Raw genomic sequence first — 26,208 nt, 5'->3', positions numbered from 1 at the left:
TTATATAATATATCCGGAGCCCAGGGAAAAGAATCGAATATGCATTTTGGATCTGTTTACGTTAAAGGTTTAAATCAAAACTTTGATAATAGATCTATAATTTTAGAATGAAGATACATACAAATTTCCGTTTCCTAACCCATAGCGATTTTCAATTATCGCATCCCGTATTTATCGGTATAAAAAACAAAACTATTCTTTAACGAATTTAGCAATGCATTTGATTCAGATCCTTATCCTCTCTAAGGACATACAAAATGAACAGATTCATCAAAATATAAACTATTGAATCAAAAAGATTGAATTTTTTTGATGATAACTACAGTTCTTCGTTATGTACTTCAAATACGACGAACAAAATTGCATTCCATTCTGTAATGTTATGTTTAAAAGGCTATATTTAGGCCTCGAAAGGGCAATATCGATTGCAAATATAATGCTTGTAGTTCAAAGAGAAAAATAAATTAAAAGCCAGCTATAATACTCAAATTTATATCCTGAAAAGTTCTAGATGGAGTTCGCATTGTTTCGATAAGAGAAAATATTCCAATTTGTAATATTTTACGAGATTAACTTCTTGTAATTTTATAAAAACGAAAGTAAATATGATGATCCAATATAGTTAACCGAAAACCGTGTTTAAAAAATATTTGGAGCAAAATGACCAAATCTGGTCTTTGTACCATAAAATCAAATCAAACCAAACTAAACCAATACAGTTCAGTCCTGAATTATCAGATTTTTACGACTGTTAATTTATCGTATCTGTAAACAATATCTTAATATAAAAATGAGGAACCCCGTTCTCTTTATTAAATAACTAAGCATTTATTTTGTTTATTTTTTTTAAAGAAAGTCAAAAATCCTTTGTTCCATAATGCGTTATATTAAAAACCAGCGGAAGTGGTCTCTTCAAAACTGTCTCGCTTTTTCTCTAATAAATATATCATGCCAGAGAACGCCTTACATGGCATTGGCATACAATAGTTAAGAAATAATAACTTTTGGAGAGAATTTAGCATTTTTACTGAATCTATCATGTCATTCTTGGCGCATTATTTGGCGATTAATCCCTGTTAATAGCACCGAAAAATAGAATTTGCGTTTTCGCACGTTTTTCTCAACAGAACAAAAATTTGACACAAGGCTGAACTTGTAATCACAAAATCCCTTACCAAGTTTGATATACTTAAGTCATTGCGTTTTTAAATTATCATGTTCCATATTTCTGAACATACAGACTGACAGAGAGTCAACCTGTAATTCGATTAGCTCAAAACTTGACAGGTTGCTACACTATAGATGTTAAATATGCGTACCGAATCTTATCTATCTAGCTCTCTTCGTTTTGTAGTTATCAAGTTAACTTATATACGAATAACCAGACAGACGGATTTCCTCTGAACAAATTTTAATCAAAATTTAATAGAAATCTGCAACTTTGGCGTGAAGACCGTATACCAATTTTTATTCATGTAAATTCAAAGCGTTATTGAGTTATCTTTGTATCACAGACGGACATATGGACATTTTCCAAAAATGTGTTTTTCGAACTTAGCGAGGTCTAAAATGTGAAGATTCATCAAAATCTAGAGTGCGAATTCATTGACGAAGACTATGCTTTCTCTATACCACGTATACAAGAAAGTGAAAAAAAATCTATCTAATGAGCGTTTATTTCAAATCTGCTCTCGAAATTTGTAACAAGCATGTCACCTTACAGTTTCTAGAATCTTCTCTCTGTTGATCTGCAATATTGCGAAAGCTAGCGGAAAGTTTTTCTTTTCCTGAAGAGTTCCGTCTTGTTACTATATCTGGGTTTGCTCTTGGACGTAAGTGATGTCCCATGTGTGATTAAGGCTCGGAAAACATTCCCCCGAGGAAGACTGCACTGGTTCTTTTCTCAGGTGTTTAGGATTAAAGAGAGAGGGTTCTCTTTGGTACTTCTACTATTTTTCGATTTGCTAAATCTTTCTGGTTTCTTGCACTTTGGTCGAGCATAGGAAATGGGCTAAAATTGTTCAATGTTAACTTGTTAAAAATTCTCTTATGATAAACATAAATTGTTTTTTTTAACGAAATGCTTCATTTCTATTTAATAAAACTGAAATAATCATTCTCAAGTAATGAGTTATAGATGTAAGCAAACTCTATGAAAGGTTCACCTTGGGAGGTTGATTGAATAAAAATAAACATTTTTGTTTATTATATATATTTTAATTTCTCATCAAACGTTTCAATCCCAGGTTTCTTATATCACCGCTAACTGCAAACTGCATTATTTCTGAACTTTACAGCTATACAACAATACAACTATTGCTAGTTTCTTTTTTACTAGCGAAATTTTGAAAATTTATAAACAATAAGTATGGCGACAAAAAAAAAGGGCAATTTCTTCTCAAAATAGGTGAAGCTTTTTATTACTTAGAGAAATTTTCAAAATTTATAAACTTGAGTAGTAAAAAACGAATAATGTTCTATTCAAAATAGATGAAACTGTAAGTTAGAAAATAAACGTCATTCAATTTTCTAAAACATCTATTAATGTTTCTTAAGTGCAAATCACATAAGAATAGTATGAGATTAATAAGCAATGCCACATCAATCTACAAATTAAGAATTTCCCATACTTCACTTAAGTAATGTAAACGTTAACGTATTATAAATAGATTGAATGCGAAATATTTTCATATTCCGCTCCTTTCCTTAACTTCTTAACTTTTTTAAATTTGATGTTACTTGCGTTTCATTTTTGAATTAACTTTTTCATGGTTTTTCTTGATTGGAAATGCCTTTCAGAATGGCGACTTATAAATATTTTATCTGCATTTTGGTATTTATTTAATAAAATAATTAATAATTTAAAGGGATTAAATTTAACTTTTAGAATTCATTGTTGAAAATAAAAAAAGATATTACTTAAGTGCATAGTAGCTAATATGCAGACTAATTACATAATAGGAGAAATAAAACGCAATTTTCTTGCTCGACCTATTTATATATGTATATATAATCTCGGAAATACAAAAAGGAGGAATTAAAAATTACAGAATTAAGAAATTTGACACTATTTTTAGCATAATAAAGATTTTATTGAATCTTAATAAATGTTCTCATTTTTGACCCGAAAAAGGTAGAAGCAGTTTAGACGCAGTCTCGGCATCAGGATTGTACATGGTTCCGTGTTTTGTTTGGACATAAAATATTGCTTCAAAATGATCCAAATGGTGTACAGTGAATGCAATCTAACAAGCTTGATAATGGAACCTAAAGGCTTTATTCTACTAATATTCCAGATAAACGAAATACATCAAAAATATATGCAAAGAACAACACTTGTAGAAATTATTTATACAAACAAACTGTTATTCACTATTAAGTAAGTGCGACAGGTTTATCAAAAATTTTTGGCATCTTTAACCAACGTTGAAGTTTTTCAGTTACCAAACTACAGAATACGTAATCCTCTCCTTTAGAAATATTTTATAGATGTTTAAGTATTTCACAATTAAAAAAAAATGAACATTTTTTGTTCTGTTTCAGTAGAACCTCAATATCTAAAGAATGGATAGAATTGCATCTTATTTTTTTAATTCAGGCACTAGATAATATATTTCTCAAGCTATATGCAGAATGTTGAATAAAGATTTTGATAAACCTCTAAATTAAAAAATTTTTGCTTTATGTCTCTTTTTAGCTAAAAAAAAAGCCGCTTTTCCAATTTTTTTTTTAAAAATTTGTCTCTTAACTGGTATATTTTGGCTCCAAAGAGGTTTTATAAACTTTTTTTATGCAACAATGTAAATATATAATTATTTTAGAGCTGTTTTCAAAAAATTCACACTGAAATTAATATACCGTAATTTTTTAGCATCCTGTCATAGGAAAAGATATAGGAAGTAGAAAATACTACTTGAGAATTACTAGCTTAATTTGACTTTCAGAGATATGAGTAGCCTGAATTGAATATTCATTATTACAATATTAATATTTCTTGAAACGCATAGTAACACGTTGATCGCCATGTGAAACAAGCTTGTTTCGTGGTTATTGCATTCGTTCGGGCCGAAATGAATCACGTGATATTTTTTAACCTGTAGCTCAGCGATTGTTCATATTGGCTCCTAAATGCATAATTGATAGTTCATGGCTTATTGAACAAAATATGCTGATTGGCCTTGTGTTTAGGACATCCCCCCTTTTTTTGTTATTGGCTTATCTCTGTGCTGGACAAATGCTGAAAAATCTTTGAATTCGAGCTCCCATTCATGTACGATACGTTATAATCGATTTTCTCTATCGAACAATAGCACTGAAATTTTGTAAAATTTTACTTTTCATTCTCGTAGTACCCATGTTTATTTTTAAAAATTTATAAAACAATACGTTAAACTGAAATTTATAATATGAATTTTTTTATATTGTATTATTTTGCTGTTTATTGCGATGCTAACAGAATACAACTGCGAACAAACAACAGAACAGAACAGAACAGATACGTTTTTTCTTTAATCACGTACGCTTTATTCAGTCTGCTTAACAGTTTTGATCTAGGAGGCCACGTGAAATTTGTCTTGCATTATGCTCAAAAATATTATTTTTGCCAGCTCTGTCAAAAAAGGACTTTCTCATTAATTATTATGTAAAAGATTTTACATGCATATTGAATTAGTTACTTCCTATGGCCAGCAGACCACCCTCAATTTTGCTGTTGCTGCTTAGGCGAATTTCGTGTTATGTGGTGCTTAACAAAAGGGATGCATTTCTAGATACGTCTATTCCATTTAAAGTATTCCTATTATATTGAAATTAAGAAAAAAGAGCTGTTAAAGAATTTCAAGTTTATCTTTTAGTTTCAACAAACGTTTGAATGAAAATTTCGAAATTCCATCTTTTTCTAACTAATAGAAAAGAATACCTGTTGCTTCCAACCACCATCGATCGATCGATCGTCCTTTCCCTCCCTTCTTTCTGATATCTTAAAAGATTCCCACCTGCGATCTTTTTCGTGATTGATAACGATTTCTTCTCGCGCAGTTTTACGACTGATAATTGGCCCTGAGGGTCCACCTTGCTAAAAGTTCGTGAAGGGGAAAAAAAAATGTAAAGCAAACAAACACGAGTTTGCTTTTCGGTGTTTGTGTTAGGACACATGTAGGCAGTTCCGTTTATTGCGTCCCAAACACCTCTCAGGAAAGATGACGCTAGGTTTACACAAGATCTTTTATTCTGTGGTGATGGAGTTTCGTTTCTTTTTACCGCAAATTACCCTGATTCTTGTTTGCTTTGTAAACAGTTTTGTTTCCTTTACCCTTTCTGGTGCAAAAACATGCATTTGAAAAGGCCTAAGGTTTGTGGAGGATGCTTTGCTTATCAAGGAATAGTTATCGGAAATATTTCGTAGATTTTGTTTAGCTTAAGGCTCTTTGTTTGTGTCGTTATTGCTAAGCGTTTATAAAAAGATTAATGGGTTAGAAATTATTTTTAAAAATTTGGTGAGGCTTGCGTTGTTATTATTCATTGAGCTTTGAAGGAATTAATGCACATTTTTCTTTCTTTTTAAGGCTTTTGAATAAATTTGAAATACTTAATATTTATTTTCATGGGATTAATATAACTTAAAACTTTCGAACTCTCTGCTTTAGCCCTTTTTAGGGCCATGAGAAGTATGCTTCCCACCAAATTCTTCAACCTTTTTATGAAGTTATGCAAGCTTGTGGCATAAGTTCTAAAAACTCTTTCAATAAGACAGAAACTTAGAGCTTGAGTTCCTTATCTCAGATGAAATAGTGTGTCTTGATTTGTTATTTAAGTATTAATTAATTAAATTAAATTTATCTAATAAATTAAAAGAATCACTTTTCTTAAGCCAACTTCAATCCTACAAATATTTTAACATACCATGAAAAGAAAAAAAAAATGGCCTTTTAAAAGGTTAAACAACGATCCTCTATTTTCTTGAGCACTGAACAGAACTTATAGATACAAAATTGAATAATAAATTTTTTATGTCCATTTGCGTTAGTTTTTCTCATTTCAGTTCAAATACTTAAACTGTAAGATCGATTCATTTCTCTTTTTTTTTTTTTTTTTTTCTTTTTAAGAAGTGGGTGCATGTATAGAAACAATCTTCTTTATTTTAAAAGAATGCGTAGCTGAACTTTAGACTTGGAGATTTGTTGGTATTGCCCATTTATGTTTTGCCACATCACGAATATTGTTTAAAGAAATTCTTTCTTTTAGGGGGGTGTGGGTTGTTCTACAAACAAATTCAATTAAAATGACAATATGGATCTTGCGGAACTTAGTAGGGTCAAAGTACACAGAAACTGATAGATTATTTCTGATCATAGAAATTTATTTGGAAGAAAATTAGAACAAACAACTCCACATTTCCTTTTGCTTAAATTCGAATTCATATTATTGAAAATATTCCTTATTAGGTGAGAACATGATACTGTTTTGGTTTGGTGTTTTTTGAAGCCTTAAAATACGTGGCCAGAAAATAAAGGGCATGGGTCGTAAGAAGTTATCGCTCGAAGAAGCACAAAGAAGGAAACGGGAATCAACGCGAAACAGCCTGGGAAATATCATATATATATAATATGATATGATAGTTATGGAGCTCGAAAGATTTTGAGACGGAAAAAAAATCCATAGCCTTTTTAAAAATTAACGATTGCGAAATACAATAGTCGCATAATCATTCCAAACTAGTTTAAACCGGATTTTCACAAAAAAAAAAAAAAAAAAAAAAAAAAAAACTCTGCCTTAAGAGAAAAAATGTTCGAACTCAACCGATTTGGCGATAAAAGAAAACTTTCATTTTTCTAAATATCGATACATGCGTAATCTGATAGTCACGTGATTCTTTCAAATCGATTTAAGCTGGTTAATGACTTAAATTAAGATAAACAATGAATTAAAAAATAATAATATTCTCAAATGATAACTTGAAATTTGCGATGGCAGACTTCAATTTTAATTTTTTCAAATTTTATTTTTTTTTAAAATAGTTCTTATTATATAGCGGATGAATTTTTAATAAAATGAACTATAATAAGAAAGTAATTAATATCTTTCGAAAATGATCATAGTCAGTATCTTTGAAAAACGAAGTTTGTTAGACTTATACATTAATTGTGTTCTCTGAAAATGATCGAGTCTCATGTTATTGTGTTGATGTAATGGTATTGTTTGGGAATGATTTTGCACTTTAGTGCGAATTCGGTGACACAAAAGTTAACTATAAATGATTAGTTAACACCTAACTAGATCATTTGGTGAATGACAGATCATCAAGTATAATTACATGGGCGTGAAAACCTTACAAAACAGAACCCATTACAAACATCTCATATATTAGTAATGGTTCTTCACTTCATAGAAACCATCAACCATTATGCATCCTTTATATGCTATTAAGGTTACCATCTTATTTTTATGATGACTTCCCATCTTTATACAGATGTTGAAAATTCAACGTATCTACAAAATGTGAAAAATTTTGACCTCTAACTTACAACTATTTTTTATTTCATACAGCGAAATATATAAAGTGTTGTAATCGAGATTTTAATTTGTATCCATGTTTCAAATGCAACGGAATCCGAAAAACGCATTTTAGCAATTCTGTCTGTTTAAAAATTCAAAAACTGGTGGATCTAGAGGGGTAAAATTTGATATATGCTACAAAATCCAAAATGATACCAAGTTATTTTTTAAAGCTTGAAAAAAAAATGCATTAATTGAATTTCGATTTTAAACTTTGAAATTTTCATCTAAAAAAGACAGGCTTTCTTCTTTTTCAATATGTATATAATATGTTTCAATACGTATATGATATGTAATAAATATTTTTTCAACTGTAGGTACTCACTAAGAATTGAATTTTTGAAAATTTTAATTAGAGTTTTGTTTAATTAAAAATTAATCGAAGTTTTAATTACATTTTTCAATAACACATGGATCTGGTATCGCAGAATTCTCTTTGTTCGGCATTCTATTGCATATTGTAAAACTTTTTACACATAAAATGCAATGGCTGGAGCAATCAAACGAGAAAAGACAAGTAAATCACTCATGAAGTGATATCATAAAATTAAGTTCGAACAAGAAATTTGAAATTTAAGGGGGAGAGGGTTGAAAATTCTGTCTGAATCTTTCTGTTAAGTGTTTTTGTAAAGAAGTTGGAAAGTAATCTAATCGTCAAAAAATTTGAACTCGAAATTTTGATGAATTTCTACTTATTAGAGATTCCTGAGCGCGAAAAAGACATTTTTGGATTTTTGTCTGTATGTCTATCTATAAAAACAATAACTCAAAAGTGCTTTGAGCAAGATAGATGAAATTTGGTAAGTGACTAAACAGCAAATTTGTAGATTTCTATCAGAATTTGAGAGAAATCCATGTCGAGGAACTCTAGCTATCTAGCTGCCCGAATACAAATGAATACGATAAATGTAAAAAGTAAAAATATAGGAATATAAAATTTATTTGGTAGTTTCAGCATCTAAAATATAGATTCTTGTCAAATTTTGAATAAGATTTGTTCCATTGTTTTCCACCAATCATTTGATATTTACGCATACAGACCAACGCAAACACTTAAGTAAATGAAATTCAGTATGCGGTCTTGTGACTATAATTATCGTTCTATGTGAAATTATGCTTTCAATTGCTTGAAAAAAACGAGTCCAAAATACAAATTCGATTTTCTGGCACTTCTGTTCATTGCATGCCAGAGATTAACTACCAAAACAAATACTGGGTTTACGCCAATAATCAATATTTCATAACTGTACATTGTTCGACATTGACATGCAAGGTTTTCGCGGCCTTTTTCAATGTCCATAAGTTTACATTGATGGGAGGGGGGGGGGGGGGTAACATCTTTTTTAGAAAGTATGCGATAAAGTTTTGGGAAGACCACTCCCACTAGTTATCGAAATCTGCTGAAAGGGAAGTGTCATGTTAAGACATGACAAAACGAAAAATGGATCCACAAAACCAAAATAAGATATATTGAAATCACATAAAATTGCAGTCACGTTTTAGAAATCATTTCCCACTGTAGTACCATAAGATAAATAAATTACAATAAAATATTAAATTAAAATGCATATATTACAATAATTAATAATTAGAAGCTACAATCCTTATATATAATTTTATCAGTTAATGTCATGTTTACTAACATATTTGACTTCTAGATAATGTTTTCATTTTAGGAAAACTTCAATTATCCCAGCTTTTTATATTTTAAATACATTTCCTAAGTTGTTTGTTTCATTCATTTTATATGCTGGCACTAAATTCTTTCCGTAAATACAAAAAATTGCTCCATTTTTGATTCCGGAAAAATGAAAATAGGTTTCAATAAATATATTGCAGCTGAATTTTGGAGTTGAAATTTGAACCATAGGTAATAAAAGTTTTTGTCATTTGATAAATTTTTTATGGGATAATAATAATTCAAAGTTTTGATCTTTTCGCTTATTATCTATTTTTGTATTTTGAAGAATTAAAGAAAATAACCTCCATAGACAGCCTTTGATTAATTTTTTTTTCTTTTTTATAAATATCAGCAAAAATTATTAAATGCTTGATATTGATATTTTATTATGAAATTTCTCGTAATGGCAGAACTAATTTAAATAGTCTGTAATTGCTTCTATAAATGCTTCTATAAATTATAGTTTAAGATGCACATTTAAAAAAGAAGTTGTTAGGAATTTTTTTAATTTAGGAAGAGGAAAATTTCTTAACTAAGTGAAATGATATTCTTAGTAATATTTTACAAAATGGGGTTCTAAAAGTTATGTTAGCACTATGTGATTCGATTCTGCAATAAAATACTTCGAATTATAAATGAAGAAATGTTAATTCCAAATTTCGTATGTAAAGTTGTTCTTTTTGAAAGGAAAATTTAGATTGATTTTCAATACATTAATAAATAAATAAAGATAACTTGGTTCTTGCATCTCAGATTTTTCAGTGTGCATTTTTTTAGCGCTCACAGAGATATATTTTGTAAATAATTTACTGTTCTTAAACTGCTTTTTGAAACTTTATACTTTCTATTTTAAGATTCAATCTCCTTTAATTACTTATTACAGGCCGCCTTCTTTGCCTAGCTTGTTCTACGGGAACATTGAGCTCATTTAATTTCAGTTGGATTTCTTGTACATAATTTGGTATCAGCGATTCTCTTAACAAAACAAATTGAAACTCTAAATTGTGATAAACATTCAACTCATGTTTTTTTAGTTATCTTCTATCTGTTCTTTTATAGACTATACGAAAAAATAGAATAAAATTTAAATAGTTCCATAAAATAATAAATAGGAATAAAATTAAAATAGAAAGTCACGTTTAATATTCAGAAAACGGAACCGGTTAACTGAATTTAAACATATTGATAAAATGAATGAAAGATAAACGATTAAAAAAAGACTGTAATCTTTGAAATGCAGGATAAATTCATAATTCATTTAATATCTTGATGTACTTTGTTTACAAATTTTGTAGAATACAAAAATTCTGTAACAAATTTTTAAGAAAAAAAAGAAAAGAAAGCTAAATTCTTTAGGTTCAAAAAAATCCATTAAATCATTTTCCTTCCATTTTTGAAAGCAATCAAATATTTCCTAAAACACTGAAATGAAATAAATGAAAACAATAAAAAAATTTTGAAAGTTATTTATAGAAATATCTTAGAAAATTCATTTATTAGAATTAAGGAGAAAAATTGTGTGACAACTAAAATTGTGTCATTAAACAATTTTTTTTTAAATTATAAAATGAGACTTAAATAATAATTTTTTTTTTACATTTTCGAAAGTTAGAAACAAAAATTGTTTAAATTTTAATTAATTTAATAAAAATGTGAAAGAAAATCTTGATTACATTTCATATGCGCATTATTACATTTCATATTTATATCTAAAATAACAGTTTCATTTAAGATCTATCAATCTTGTAGAACTCCAATAGATACATATATTGTATAAACTCACATTTCCTTTTATTATTACGAGTCGAGATATATATGCTTTTGATATTAATAAATCCTAAAGAAATGGCTTTGTTCACTGCCTTTTCCTCTTAATCTTCAGCTGAAAAGTATGAACTCTTGGTAAGTTGTAATAATAATCGCCAGTAATGCATTCAAATTATAATATTTACAAACTAATTGGTTTAAAGAAACTTCACCTTTCTTTTCAAACGTAAATTATTACTTTGTCCAGGACTATTTTATGATAATTATATTAAGTTAAAAAAATGTAAAATGTTTCTATAATTAACTGGAAAATATTTTCATTTTAAACAGATTTTTAAAAAATGAAACTATCTTTTCTTATTTAAAAAATCTGATCCTATCGTTCATATTCCTTTTCTAAGAAAACTGCATATTCCTAGAAAACTGCAGGGAATTCAAATTTGAGGTAATTATCTGTTTAAAAGGTACATCAGCGGATCTCAGAATTCCTTTTAGGATGTCAATCTTTCTATGATAAGAGTAACTCGCGCCAATAATAACACTTCTGTAGCCGGTTGAAAAAAATTTCTTAAAATATGTGAAGGTGATGATGGAAATTCTGTTCAGTTTTTTGAATTATTCAACATGTTCAGTTTCGTAACTTGCGTCTTTTGACATTGTAAATAAGCAAAAATTATGTCAAACAATGAATCTTCAAAATCAAGTTATGGATGTTAATTAAGAAGCGTAATGGAATAGTTTGAAACATGTAAATTGGTGATATAACATTTCAGACATTAGCTAGGTGCGCGAGATTTCGATTGCTTTTAGACAGTTTGTAACGTGTTATGCTATACGCAAATTTAGTTTGCTTATAGTTTGTGAGTTACATAATTTTAAAATGGCATATGAAATGGAGCAACTTTTAAATGTTATAGCATTTGTGAAAAATATAGTTAATTAAAAGGGCAGTGTAATTTACACTATTATTTACCTCTTGTTGTATTAAGAAAACTGTAACTTTAACTATATTAAAACTATATATATATATATATATTAATTTTTATTGTTCTTGGATGCAAAATTGATAATTATATTTTTCAGAGTAATGCATAAAAGTTGTATATTCCATTATTAAATTTAATTTAGTTGCAAAAATTAATCTTCCGTCACATCAAGGGGTAATAGTTCGAAATACGGAATTATTCCATCAAAATCAAATTTATCAGAATATAAAAATCTTACATATTTCGATATCTTTTATCTCTATATGTTCATGTTTTATCTCACGATCATTGTTTTGTTGAATTATTAACGGTATTAGAGTCATCAAAAGTTAATATTTGATAAAAAGGAAACTGTTTGATAAAATTGTAATCGCTTTGTAAAATTACAGAGGTAATTATTGTGAGATTTATTATGACCTTCATTTTATCGGTACATTTAATTAATTCAGTAAAGCAAACTGGTAATAAATCAGAAAGATTAAATGAGAGAAATCTTTATTATCTTTTTTTTTTACGAGAATATTTGTTTCTCCTTTCATGATATAGATTATTTATTGACACTGATAAAATGCAAAGCAGGATGTTTTCTTCAGCATTTGTTGGACTTTGATATTAAATTTGAATCTGAGTAAATTTGAATTTGAATAATATCTGAGGAATTTGAAATAATCAAACTTTCCATTGCCATTTTGCAATGCGGCATATCAAAATTTTAAGAATTGATATATTTAATTTCTGATGAAAACAAAGCGTCGAAACTAGTCACTCAATCTTATTTAAGCACCATTATAAAGTTTTCTAATTCTTTTAATTAAAAAAATTACGTCCTTAAATTTTAAGCAAAAAGAAATATGAACATTAAAAATTTTAATAATAGGCTGTGTAAATGTTAATTTTTTTTTATATTGAATGTATGTCACACATTTTATGGTCTTTACATTGATTAATTTTCAAAGTATTTCAAGTGCACTATTTAAACTGTTCTTTCCTCTAAAGATATCTCAAAATTTCTAAAAAATAAGTTTAGTTATATTATGAAATGATTTTTTAAACCCATTAAATACTTTTGTTCATCAATGAAAATGCTGCTGCTGATGTCTTGGTCCCTTGGTATTTGAGTTATCTTTTAACCAAGCGTCAGCTCTGCATATATGCATAGTAAATGTAATTGGAGATCATGCATTCAAGTCTTAGTCTGGTGGGTTAAATGTATTGAATATAATGTTTATTAACATTTCAATACATTTTATCCGCCAGATCTTCATTCAATGCCTTGCCAATGTGGAGTTGGAGGCTGAATTCTGATGAATGTAGGTTAAGATGTTTATTTGTGGAGAAGAGCAGACGTAACTTAACTTTTGTTTGAGTAAAAAGTTCTTCTTCGGAATTCTTTTTTAGGGTCATGACAATTAATTTTCGATGTCCTGGAAAAATTATCCAAGAATCAAGTCCGTAGCAGGGTGTATATGGCGAACAGGGTCCAACAGCCTCGGTTACAAACATGAACACACAAACAACAAAACACACAGCCGAGGAGTACACAAGAACAGCACTCGCAATAAATAGCAGTAAATCAAGCAGCAATTCAGTAGTAAACAACTGTAACAGCACAAAGCATTTAAAGAGAATTCTCAGACGAGAAACTTCGTACGACTACTCATTCCTCTCAAATCGTCTGCTACTCTCAATTGATTATCCACGTGAGCCGATTCATGACTCGATTCAATGCTTTCTACTTGTCTTTTTATATTTTTCATGATCGGATACAGAAAATTCTAGATTAGATGACATAACACGAGCCTTAATAATTCTACCATTAAGATTCTTGTAGTTTCTGGTGTCTTCGATTTTATTGCTAAATGTTCGCCAAGTTTATCACCAAGGTCCACACAGAGTTCTCTATAGTTATCTGTGAAGTAATTTTCCTCAGTAGACGACATACTGCCTCAGGATGTAATATTACAAATTGGCAATAACAGTATCATATTCAGTATTTAAGCATTCTGTTTATTGTTACCGTGTATATTAAAGCCTTATCTCTAAGTGTAGCATTTCAGGATTGTTTATTAAGCAATATTTATATACAAATATTTATAATACAGCTTCAATAGTTCTCAAAGCTTGTTTATAAGTTACTTTTCTTGCAGCATGATTGAAAAGAAATTAGCACAATTGTTACAACTATTCAGCAAAATAAAATGTCTTTTCATTGAATAGTTGTAACAGTTGCTGTGAGGAAGTAAATTAATGATATTTATAATGAAAGTTTTCTTCGCAGAAATATCGGATCTATGATTTCGCGTTATTATCCGCTTATTGCTTTAATTTATATGTATTTTCTGCTATGGCGCTCTTTTATTAGGATGATTGCTTCAGTTATCATTAATAAAAAATAATTCCTCTCAATCGATGCTGTGTCATAAAAGAGTCTTATTTAATAAAGTATAAATCATATTTCCTAAGACATTCCACATGCCGAGAGCCATTTTGATTGCATTCTTCGTCAATCAAGATAAATTTTTTGAATTGTTTGCTATGTTATGAGGGATATGCTTCTTAAATCAATGAATGTTTTTATAGAAAGTGTTTGAGGCATTGTTCCATATTTTAGTTAAAATTAATCTTTTAGTAAGTGTAGTTATTTTTCTGAAAAATATAGTTAAAAATTTTCCATACCAATTTTAAAGTAAATACGGCTTACTGATAATCGTTATTAACTAATATTTTAGAAAATTGCGCTACTTTATATTGCAGCATTAAATAAGCTAAATCTTTTAAATTTTTTCCAATCTTTTAATACTATTTATGAAAATTATCGTGAATTGTCAGAAGAATATAACAATAAAAAATGTATTTTGTTACTAAGTACCCTAATTGACTATACAAACGTTCCAAAGCGGGCATGTTATTTACTTAAAAAGAAAAAAATTAGTTTATAAATAGTTTAAGAAATTTTGTATACAATACAAAAAGTACTATCGCATCGAAAACTTCTTTTCTTTCTTAGTTCCAAAAGAAATAAAATGGAAGAAAATAATGCTAAAAATCATTTTATATGCTCTCATATGAACAAAAATAATAAATTATAAAAAAATATAGATTGAATATAGAAGTCAATCGCTGCTTTATAAAATCGCTACAAAGTTTTGTACATTGACATTTAATAATATTTGAATATAAAAATCAGTCATGACCAAATAAAATGACAAAGCTTCATGAATTATCTAGGATATCTGGAAAAGATTTATAAAATATCAGTATTTCTTCATAATACTGGAAGAATTTATTTTAAAAAGTTTATGAAGATATATGAAGTGATGTTAACATCAAAATCTTTCTTAATCATTTTCAAGTTTATTTCGTAAGAATTATTGAACAATGTAATTGCTATACAAATTATTTACTTCCATAATGTATTATGATTGATTAACATTCAATTTATGTTCAAATTTATTATATTTTAACGTTTTGACCAGTAAAATTCACTTATATAATGGAGAAAAGATAATAATTAAGAAAAATATTTAATTATTTTTATTATTTATGCATTACTGATTAATAAAGAAAAGTTGATTTATTTATTTTATAATTGTGAATAAATTTTTAGCGCGCTTTCAGAGTTGTACTTTTTAATCTAATTATCGTTTATTATGTTGTGAATATAGATTTAAATACGCAGGAATATAAAGCGTTCTTAAATGTATCTTGTGAAAAAAATCTTGTGATTTCCTAAGCACTCAAAAGAATAATGATAAATTGCAAACTCTGTTGCATTGACCTGAGTAAATATCTTGGATCATTTTAAACCGTGATGAAACCGTGAACACTTGTCTTTAGGTTAATTTTTAAATTTCATCTTTTTGTAGCATAAAAAAAAACTCCTTATACCTTTCATAACTGATTCCTTCAAATATTTAGTTTATTTTTTTTCAAGAGTAAATGATAAATGTATGTTCGTTTCTGATCGTAAAGAGTGATAATAAATCGCAATGATAAATTTCGCAGGTTTCAAGTGTTAGACGTACGAAAAATAATAAATAATACATGATACAATATATCATTTTTTGTGGAATCACAACATTCAATCCGATAAATAAAATACCTGAAATAAAATCATCAATTTAAAGCTGCTCTTATGTTTAATTTGTTGATTTTTCTTTCTATTAAGTGTTACTTCCAAGTAACATCATTGACATTTTTAAAAAATAATCCATAATGTGTGAAAAAATTTGTGGGTATGTCAAAACAACAACCTTAGTGCTTAAATTCAAAATATCTAGGTTTGGGGGAAAATTTTTAATTTTTATTTAGTGTTAATTTTTTATATAAACGCCAAATATCAATGTAATCGAATCTCAATAAAATCTTCAGCAGGTTTCTGTTTTTCAACATTTGGTTGGTGTAGAGTTTCTAATTATCCATAAAGTATTTTAAAAAATTGCAGATTTGTTTAAAGAAAATTTTTATATACATGGATGATATAGATTATTTTTGCACTATTCTTATTATTAGTATTTGAATTGAAAACATAATAACTGTTCGCTGAAGGCAAAACTAAGATTTTTTTCCTCTGAAAGATTTAATTCATGATACATGTCAAGAGTATGTGTATGTTTAAAAGCAAGAAAAGAAGGAAATTTAAATCTTGATTTGAAAAAAATTTCTCAAATGAATATTTTCAAAATACTTAGAAATGATTTCCAATTAAAATACTGAATTTTTTTTGAACATGTATGAGGTACAACACTGATCCTTAAAAGAATGCTTACTGAAAATTACTTTCCTTATTTAACTTTGATTTATACGAGAACAGAAGCATCATGGCAGAAAAATGTTACTTTATTATTGATGAAATCTGAGCTTCCAAACCCATTTTGCAACGAATAATTAACTTTAATTTCTTCCATAACACACTTAAACAATTTTTTTAAAAAAATTATCTAGATATCAAATCCAAAAGATATTGTTTAAATATTTGGATTAAAAATAATTAAATTCTGATATTAAAGTATTGCGCAATTTCTTTTTAAAAAGTAGCTTTATATTTTATTATCGTTTGCTGTCATTTTGAACTCATGCATTAGAAAATTATAGTTTGGCAACCAAAAAAATAATATTTTGTCAATCGTTCTTAAAGAATTGTTTGATATTTAATAGTTCAGATTATTAACTGCTCATCTCCACTGTGAGAAAGAAATTATTTTAAGAATTAGATTTTGTTTAGAATCGAATGTAAAAATTATTTGCTGCAATACAGATGTATTCAAAACTAAGGATCAAATCAGGTATGGGAATTAATAATTTCATCTGTTTCCTCGTCTATAAAAATATTTAGAATATTTTGTGATCTATATAATATAAATCTATTAGTAGCAACAGTTTATTTCTGCATAGTTCCATCTTTACAAATATGAAACAAATCAGTTCAAATAAAAGGATCATAAATAAGGCAGTTTAAATGTGTACAATGAAATCAGAATATTTTATTCTTCACAAGTTTGAGTTGGTTACTCTCAAACGCCTAACTTTTTCAAAAATTTGCTTAGAATCGTTTAAGATGTTTTACTACTTAAAATATTATCTTGATATGCGATGTTTCCTGTAATATAAAACATTTCTACAGGAGTCGTTTTAGATAAGAAAACTGGATGTTCTTTGAATTTATATAAATTTCAGCTAAATTGTATTAAATTAAAAAAAAATTCTATGTTGGAATTTATGCTTTAAAATATATCGCTTGTGTAAACATCTAATAATACGAATGTATTTTGTTCAATTTGTGTATAAGTTTTACTTATAAGATGATTTATGATAAAATAGCGAAGACTGTGGATTATGCAAATCATTTCTTATAATCTGACGATTAAAAATTCCGAAGGTGTTTACTCTTGTGATTTTCCATTTCCCTAAATGTATAAAAAAATACAACAATAAAAATGATTAGTGATAATGTATTAGGTTTAGATAAAGCATCCATTTTTACAATAAAGCTATATAATAGGGGAGCGACCTTGCTCATTAAATTTAAACAGAAAATCGTATCATGTCATACTTAATGATAAGAATTCTATTGTTAAGCATGTTAAGCAAACATTTATATTCAGACTTTGAAATAGAAATTAAACTGTGATACTTTTTAAAATATTAAATAAATCTAATAAAACAATCTTTAAAAACAAATTTTATTAATGTGCAAAAAAGTAAAATTTTTATTCGAATTATTTTTTTTTACTTTTTAGCTTTTAATTTATCATTATTAGAAATCTAATTTAAACTTAAATTTAATTTTTTTTCAACAATCCAGTAACAGGTTGTATTCTGGCAGAAAAATAAAGTTTTATTAAATTAATCGTTTGACTCGTTTAACTGAATTATATGTTAAAAATATTGAAATAATATAATGTTATCTAGAAAGCACAAATGTCTAAAATTGTAGCATTTCAACAAGTGACTAGAAAATGGAATGCAGTTTACTTGTTTCATTAGCATGTAACTATTCAATTTAAAAAGAATTTTATAAGAAAAGATTTAACTCAAGTCACTGTATATAGTTAAAATGTACTGTAACATTGGAAACACAATATATAGTTTAAAAATAATTGCAGAATGTAGTGTGAAATTTATTTTTTCAATTTTCAATTTTAGTTTATGTTTAGTTCTCGTATTTTAGCCAAAAATTAACAAATGTGAACTTCAGTTCTATATTTCCTGTTTGTAAATTATCATCACTAAAACCTGTTACGACAACTCAAGGCAAACATTAACAAATTTACAATTTCTTCAGTTTTAATTTATATCATGAAAAAAAGAAAAAAAATCCTTGTTCAAGAAGAAGAAAAATAATAAATAAGATATAATTAAAAAAAGAAAGAAAGCAATAGACTGGACTGAATACTATATTTCTACATTATGATGTTCTCTGAAACTTTGTATAAGATCAATGGTTTTGCTGTAAAATGGTTTTTAGCAAATGATATGACCTATTTATAATAACAAAGAACAATAATAATTATATTTGGAAAATAAAGACGGAACAAGCTATGAAGAATTGCACAAACGATTCGTAGTTATCATCGCAATAAATCGCACACTAATGGTGCTTTCAGGCTAGAAAAACCCAATTTCACCCAAGATAGTTCGTATTTATAAGTCTTATGCATGTTAAGCATATCATCGAATAACAAATATAAGCATACTGATGTGGCATGCTGGATCCTAGTGAGGGTTGAACTAGCTGAATGTCGTCAGACCCTCACCATCTTAATGTTAATCTTTAAAATATGAAAATACTTAAACTATCCTTAAATCCTTAAAATAAGATAATCCATAATTCTTTAAAAAAAGAAAAAGAAACCGCGATTCGCCTCAAATTTGTATATCCAAACATGGATTTCTTGAAACAATTCAATTAACTTTTGTATTGTTTTAAAATAGGAAGTTAAACTAACAAATAAAATCAAATTCAATCTGACTTTTAAATTAAATTCAAAATTGTTTTTAATATTTAGCGAACAAGTGCACTAATCTTCATCAACGGTAAACCTAAAATCAATTTCTCTTTAATACAAAATTTGGTTTAAAAAAACTACTTTTCAAACATTTTGCGAGAAATTGCCAACTTAAGCACTTGATTCTTGTAATTTAGCTTCATTGGAATTATTGCATTGCGTTGGTGCATTGACTTCTCTCTAAGATTACATTTTAACACAACAGCATTAAATATATAATATTTAATTTTTCGAATAAATATGTATAATAATTCATGAATTTAATTTAAATGAAAGTAACTTTTTAATAGATTTTTTACTTCTGCCTTTGATTTCATACATTAAGTCAATACCGTTAAAAACAATATTTGAATTTTTTTTAAAATTTGAACTAGGAAAATATCTTACCAATTGATTATAAAATTTACAACTGATAATAAATTTTTTTATATAAATTTCGATTTAAATTATTTTTTCAAAGATTACTGTTTAGTATTCTTTTTATTGATTTTTCTCAGGATTCTCCACCTTTTAGCAACTATTAATGACACAGAATCTGAAAAACAATAATAACCTATGCTACATTAGATTTACATATAAAGCTTTTCTTTGTTTTTAATAGAAATCCGTTTATCATCATGGTATTCTCCTTGTAGTGATGTTTCTAATTAATTTTTATGAACCGGACGTCTTTTGAAAAACTGATAGAAACACGTTTCCTTCTAATTTTTTCTGTACTCTTCTGAGAAGGAAAGAAAAAAACCCTCTTTTGATCTGCTTGCAATTTAAATTGGCTACTTTTTGTGTAGCTGTGGTGAAAAAGTGAATTTTTCATTTTCTTTTCTTAATTTAAGACAAAAGAATTCGCAAAATCCTAATTACTCAGTTAAACCACTTCCTAATTATATGATTCAATACAATACTCTCAGAAAGTAAATAAAACCTGTTACAGTTCGCAGGTGGTGTTTACTTAAAGATTAGTTGGTGGCCCCCTCCCGTTACATTCTCTCACCATTCATCCACAAGGGAGAACTCAAAGGACCCCAACAACTCTTTGAGCGGTTGCTAGATGGCGTGCTGCGGCGAGTGGGACCTCCCTCATAAGCGAGGGGATAACGCACAAGTGTCTCTCCTACCCGCGGAAGACGGTGTGTTTCCCGCTCAAGATCCATCCCCAACCTTGTCTCCGTTCGGATACATCACTGCTGTTGCATCTTCCTCCTCTCTATTATTGCATCACGTGTCGGATATCTCGCAGTCACCGGTATGCTTGGGCTGTCAACCCGGTCCCAGCTTAGGAACTCCGCGTAACATGCCTTGAGGCCAACATGGGAAACTCGCCTTCTAAGGTAAGAAGTTTTCACATGGCACGACTAATGAGGAGGCAGGTGTGCGTGGGTGGAGTGATTGATGAATATTTCTTTGTTCCGAGGAGAAATATGTCACTCGAAGATGGTGACGATTAATGGTATAGAGATAGCTTTTTTTGTGATGGTTGGAAAAGGATAGAGGAACAAATTAGTGATTGTTGATAAAGGATAAAGAAGCAGAATTAATAATTGGGATTGCCAGATGTTTTGTTTTGATTTGGGTTAGTGTATGCCGTAAAAAATGTGTTATTAATCCGTTTTCTTGCACGTTTATTCGTGATATTTTTTATTATAGAAAATGCTGTGAGCACCTATTTTATTTTAATGTCTCTGGTACAACGAATGTAGAAACTACTCAAATTAAAAATATCTTAGAATTTTCGATTGCACGTATTTTTAACCTCCCTAAAAGATAAAAAAAATCTTAAAAATAAATAGAAATGAAGAATTAGTAAAATAAATCTAATTAACAACATTGTCAAGCATGCTTAAATATGGTAAATAATTCTTGATTTATTTATTTAAAACTTATTTAAACTATTTATTATACTTCAGAAAAAGAAAAAAAAGCATTTTCATATCTTTTTTAATGAATTAGAAGTAAAAAATGTTTAAATTTGATTCATTTTTGGAGTTTATTTCAGTGATATAATTACACATTTTATCACTTTTTATCTCAAGCTGTATCTTTAGTGATTGAATTAAGATAAAAAAATTACGTTCCCTTGATAAGAAAATAGCTTGTCGGATAATTTTTTGATACATTGCAGACTTTGCTATTTCTTTTTTTTATTATAATGTAATTTGAATGATTTATCAAATGGATTATTTTTATTTTTAAAATTTTGGAAAAGTGTTGAAATAATTGAAAAAGATTTCAGTTGATCTTAAATAATAATTAGCCTTTTAAAAAAAGTGCGAGTAACAGTTAGTTAATTTTATTTTGTATGTTTGCAAATCACTATTTTATCTACATAATGTTTAAGTTATTTTATTGAGATTATATAAATTGTTAGATAAATACACTATTGTCTTCATGAAACTCTAGCACGAGCTTCAATTCAATGCCAAAAGGGTTTTTTTCAAAAAAATTTTTAAAAAATAACTTATTAATTAGTTTTTTTAACTACCCAAATTTTAAATTTTACAGACGTGTGAAGCATTTTTTCCCCTCGAAACTTTGAGCTTTATCTTCGTTCTTTAAATTATATCTATGCTTAAAACGAAAATTAATATTAAAATTTGAAATATTTATATCAATTTACTGATAATTCTGATTTAATATTTGAATAGAGGGGCTTTACTATATCATTGCAGTAATTCTTGCTTCAATTCATAAAAAAAATTACTAATAAAAAAGTTCTGAAATGTTATAATCTAAAATAGGAAAATTACTGAAATTTAAGATATAAAGCATCCACTTTCTTCCCGAGAATTTAGAATGCGTGAGAGTAATTTGATTTTTCTAGATTTGTTTATTTGTATAAAATTATTCGATGCAGAAATTGGATGCAATGTGCTTCAAAATTCCTTAGTTTAGTCACACTAATAGAGGAAAAAAGTTAACACATTATTATTTTTTTCAGATTATATTAATTACTTTTCATTAAAATTGTTACAGTAAATTTTATTTTAAGGTGAAATATGATTGTTTTGAAAATTATAACTGCAACGAATTTACAGAAAAATTTATAAACCCACGCAGACCAGCCAAAAAACGTTGAAATTTAGAAGTTTTCAAACTGGAATATAACATTCAAATTCAATTCATTCACTGCTTCTCTAATAATAACTGTAATAATTCTGTGTAATAACACTGCTTCATGTATTTCTTGCTGTCTTACATTTAGGAGAATTGATGCCCATTTAAAAATATTTTGCAGTTTATATCATTCTTATGTATCATGGTTAAAAGAGAAATAAATACTTTCAGGGACTATAAAATGTAATTGGTATAATGTTTAAAATAAATATTCACGTCAAGTAAAAATTCCCTATATTTTGAAAACGAATTCGCTTGGATGCTAGTCAATTATAACGACTTAAATTACTGAAAATTTCTAAAAAATTTCCTTTTCGTTGAAAGGTTTCAAAATTTTAATTTGAAATGTTTTCAATTCATGTTGGCATATCATTGTACATAAATTGTGTTCATATTTTGTTCGTTCAAAAATTATCAAAAACTGCCTTTCAAAATTCTCATTTAGTCTTTTATATCGAACGCTTGTTTCAAATGACTATCGAAATTGAATAAGCAGCCACCTCAGATATGATTTCGATCTTTTTTAGTTGAATAGATCTGTAATTTATTGCCATAAACATCTTTTATAGACATCCATAATATATTGCCATTAACATCTTGTAATAGATTATAATTTATAATAAACTTCTATTAAGTATAAGTTTTCCATTTTATATAAATAAGGTACATTATATATGCATTCATAGCAAAACTGTAAATTACTATCTTCGCAAAATATTCGTAATTAAAGAAATAATTTTTAAAAATCCATTTATATAAGCACTCCATTGTTACCCCGCATTAATATAATAGTAGGAAATTAATAAGTTGATAAAGAAATAACTTATACTCAATAGCAAGCGATACAATTAATTTATTTTGATAAAAAAATTTAAATTAGCTTTTTTAATTAATTTTATTTATTAATATTTGGGGATTTGACAATCATATATGTTATCAGTTTTCTTGTACAATCCTAAATTCCTTCCCACTGTCACCTCTGTCATCTGAAAACGTAGATTTAAAAAGTTTTTCTTCAAATGAAAATGATTTCATATTCTATCCTGTCTTTATCTATCCGCGGGTAATATATAAAAATAGATTTAGAAACTTGGTTAATATAAAATGAAATTAATGACGCGCTTTAATTTCATCTTTCTGACAATATTATTATAAGAATAGGTTAATTGCACCCAAGGGATCTATCCCGGTGTCCATGGCGTATGAATAAATGGTTAACAACAAAATTTAGTTGCGACTTTAATCGCTAGTTCTCCATGTCCTAAAGCGATTATTAATTACTCTGCTCTTCCATTGTGAGGGGAGGTATTAATTTCTGATCACGAGTTAATGATTTCATCATATACTCTAATTATCTAAAAATATATTTTATATTTATATAACGTTTTGGGGATATACTTCATACTTTAGCAACTAATTACAAACCTTGCAAAGTACAAATTTTTAAAAAAATCTATTTACTTCCACAAAATTGTGAGTAACTGTCTTAATTATGCAAACATAAGCAGATTTGAATTTTATTTATGATATTCTTCATTAGTTAGGTATAATTTGGAATTAATTATCGAAACCACGGAAATAAAGAATGACAACGAATAAAGTCATGAGTTTCTTTGTCTTGCGTAAATGAAATATTTTTAAATCTGTTGAAATATTCAAAAATCTTTTTAGATAGACATCTAATAAATAAAGTTAGTTATCTTTTCCAATTTCTTTTCTTTCCGAAGAGTTCTTATTTCAGTTTTATTGTTACACACTTCAAATATTTATTTTTAATGTAATTATTTGCTCGTTTTTAAGCAGTTTTTGCTGTTTATGAAACACAGAGAATCTGAATAAAAGTATATAGCTTTTTTTTTAACTGATCACTCTTAATACCTTTTTTATATATACCAAAGGTATCTTAAACACGAATTGATCTCTCAATTTATCTAGGAATAAAGTTAATATTTAAAATTCTGCTACTTATTTATCATCGTTAACATTTTTGATACCATCATATGAAGGATATAGTTTATTTTTCTTATACTCAATTAGCATAACATTTAATCGACTTTTCTTCTTTACTTTTGCATCGAGCATTCGATTTAGCATGCTATAAGATTGTCGATAAAAATGACCAAATGAAAAGAAAATTGAATCAATGCATTCTTGCAGTTTTAAAATATGACCTACACAATAGGAAAAATTGCGTATGCCGATATATATAAACAGCATATGATGCTTAATAATGGTATATTGATAAATGTGAATTTATCCTGTTAAAAAATGATATTTCAAAATAGCATCAATGTATCAACTCGTCTTTCTTTTGACTTAGTCCCTTTTAGCAGTATATCTGCAAAGTATTTGAAAAGACTTTTACTAGGTAAATCATAATAAAATCATTTCTGAAGACAATTTGTATCATTCCATAACAGATTGCTGAGTAAAATTGATTTTTTTGTTTATTTGAAATCTTTCTTCATTTTTCTTTTCTTTACAAAAAAAAAATAAATAAATAAAATTAAAAAAAGTATGGAATCATAACTACCTTACTGACTCTATGTAAATAATTGTTATTATTTTTCGCAATCACTTTTTCTAAATTTAATTATCAATTTAATTTCATAAATCCTGACCCTTTTCATGTTTACTGTTGGATATATTTTAATCATTGCTTTAAACAAATCTTAAATTCTCTTTTTTTGCTGTAATAATCAAATGTAATCTATATTTACAAATAATTTTTAATTAAAGAATAATGGATCATTTATTATTGCTGTATCAAATGTTGCCTTATAGGTTGTTGTATAATGACAAAAAAAACCCGTGTTCGTTTAAAAGAAATGTTTTTCTCTTTGTAAATTATTTATTTCGGAACGCATGTATAATGAATCATTCTACATTTTGCTACAGAATTTGAATTTTTTTTTTCCTTCATAGATTGCATCAGTAAAGCACTTTGTATATTTAATAGCTTCCGGCTTGGATTCGAAGTAATTTTTTTTTTCGTAACGCAGTTTGTTCTTGCTTATAATTTTCTTAGAATCGTTTCGTGTCAAGAAAACATTTAACTTTTCAATTCGAGAAAAATTCTAATTATAATAATTATGAATTATAATAAAAACTATAATAATCCAAGAGAAAAAAAAATCAAACAGGCATATCTGATGAACTGTTCAGTTAGAATTTCCTTTTTCCAATGTTTATTTAATACTTAGAAATACTTAGCTATTTAAGTTATTTTATATACACTTTATATTTTTGAGAGAAATCATATTATCTCTTATGAGATTTTCATGTATAAAATTTCATGTAAAATTATATTTTTTTCTTCAGATTTCAAATTTCCTTCGTTTGCTACTGAAAAATATGAATTTTGCAATTTTAACTTTCTCGCAATGGTACGTTTGAGAATAGCCACTATTTTCAGCTGAAAATGCCAGATATTATGTTTGATTCGTAGCATTCAGTGGCGAGAGCATAACATCGCTTATTGATAGAATTGTATATATTTGGAAACTTTTTATCCGGGTTTAAAGTTATATTATTTTATCTATTAGCTTATATTTATATTATTTATCTATTTATATTATTTATGCTTATTTAATTTATATTA

General features: G+C 27.5%; 1 protein-coding gene across 2 annotated transcripts in view; it reads left to right on the top strand.

Moving 5' to 3' along the window:
• Window positions 1-26,208, top strand: part of LOC129978693 (cGMP-inhibited 3',5'-cyclic phosphodiesterase 3A-like) — a 679,937-nt gene that overhangs the window by 408,434 nt on the left and 245,295 nt on the right. The window contains exon 1 of one of the 2 annotated variants that reach the window (XM_056090657.1): window positions 20,611-20,824. The exons of the other annotated variant lie outside the window; for it this stretch is intronic. Coding sequence (XP_055946632.1) covers window positions 20,804-20,824 — 21 coding nt within the window. The 5' untranslated portion in view covers window positions 20,611-20,803. Of the gene's footprint in view, window positions 1-20,610; window positions 20,825-26,208 lie in introns of those variants that run through there. 2 annotated transcript variants of the gene reach the window in all.

This window comes from Argiope bruennichi, chromosome 1 (assembly GCF_947563725.1).
Source record: "Argiope bruennichi chromosome 1, qqArgBrue1.1, whole genome shotgun sequence".
NCBI lineage: Eukaryota > Metazoa > Arthropoda > Arachnida > Araneae > Araneidae > Argiope > Argiope bruennichi.
Note: the sequence above shows the minus strand (reverse complement) of the source record. Positions and strands in the feature narration are given on the sequence as shown.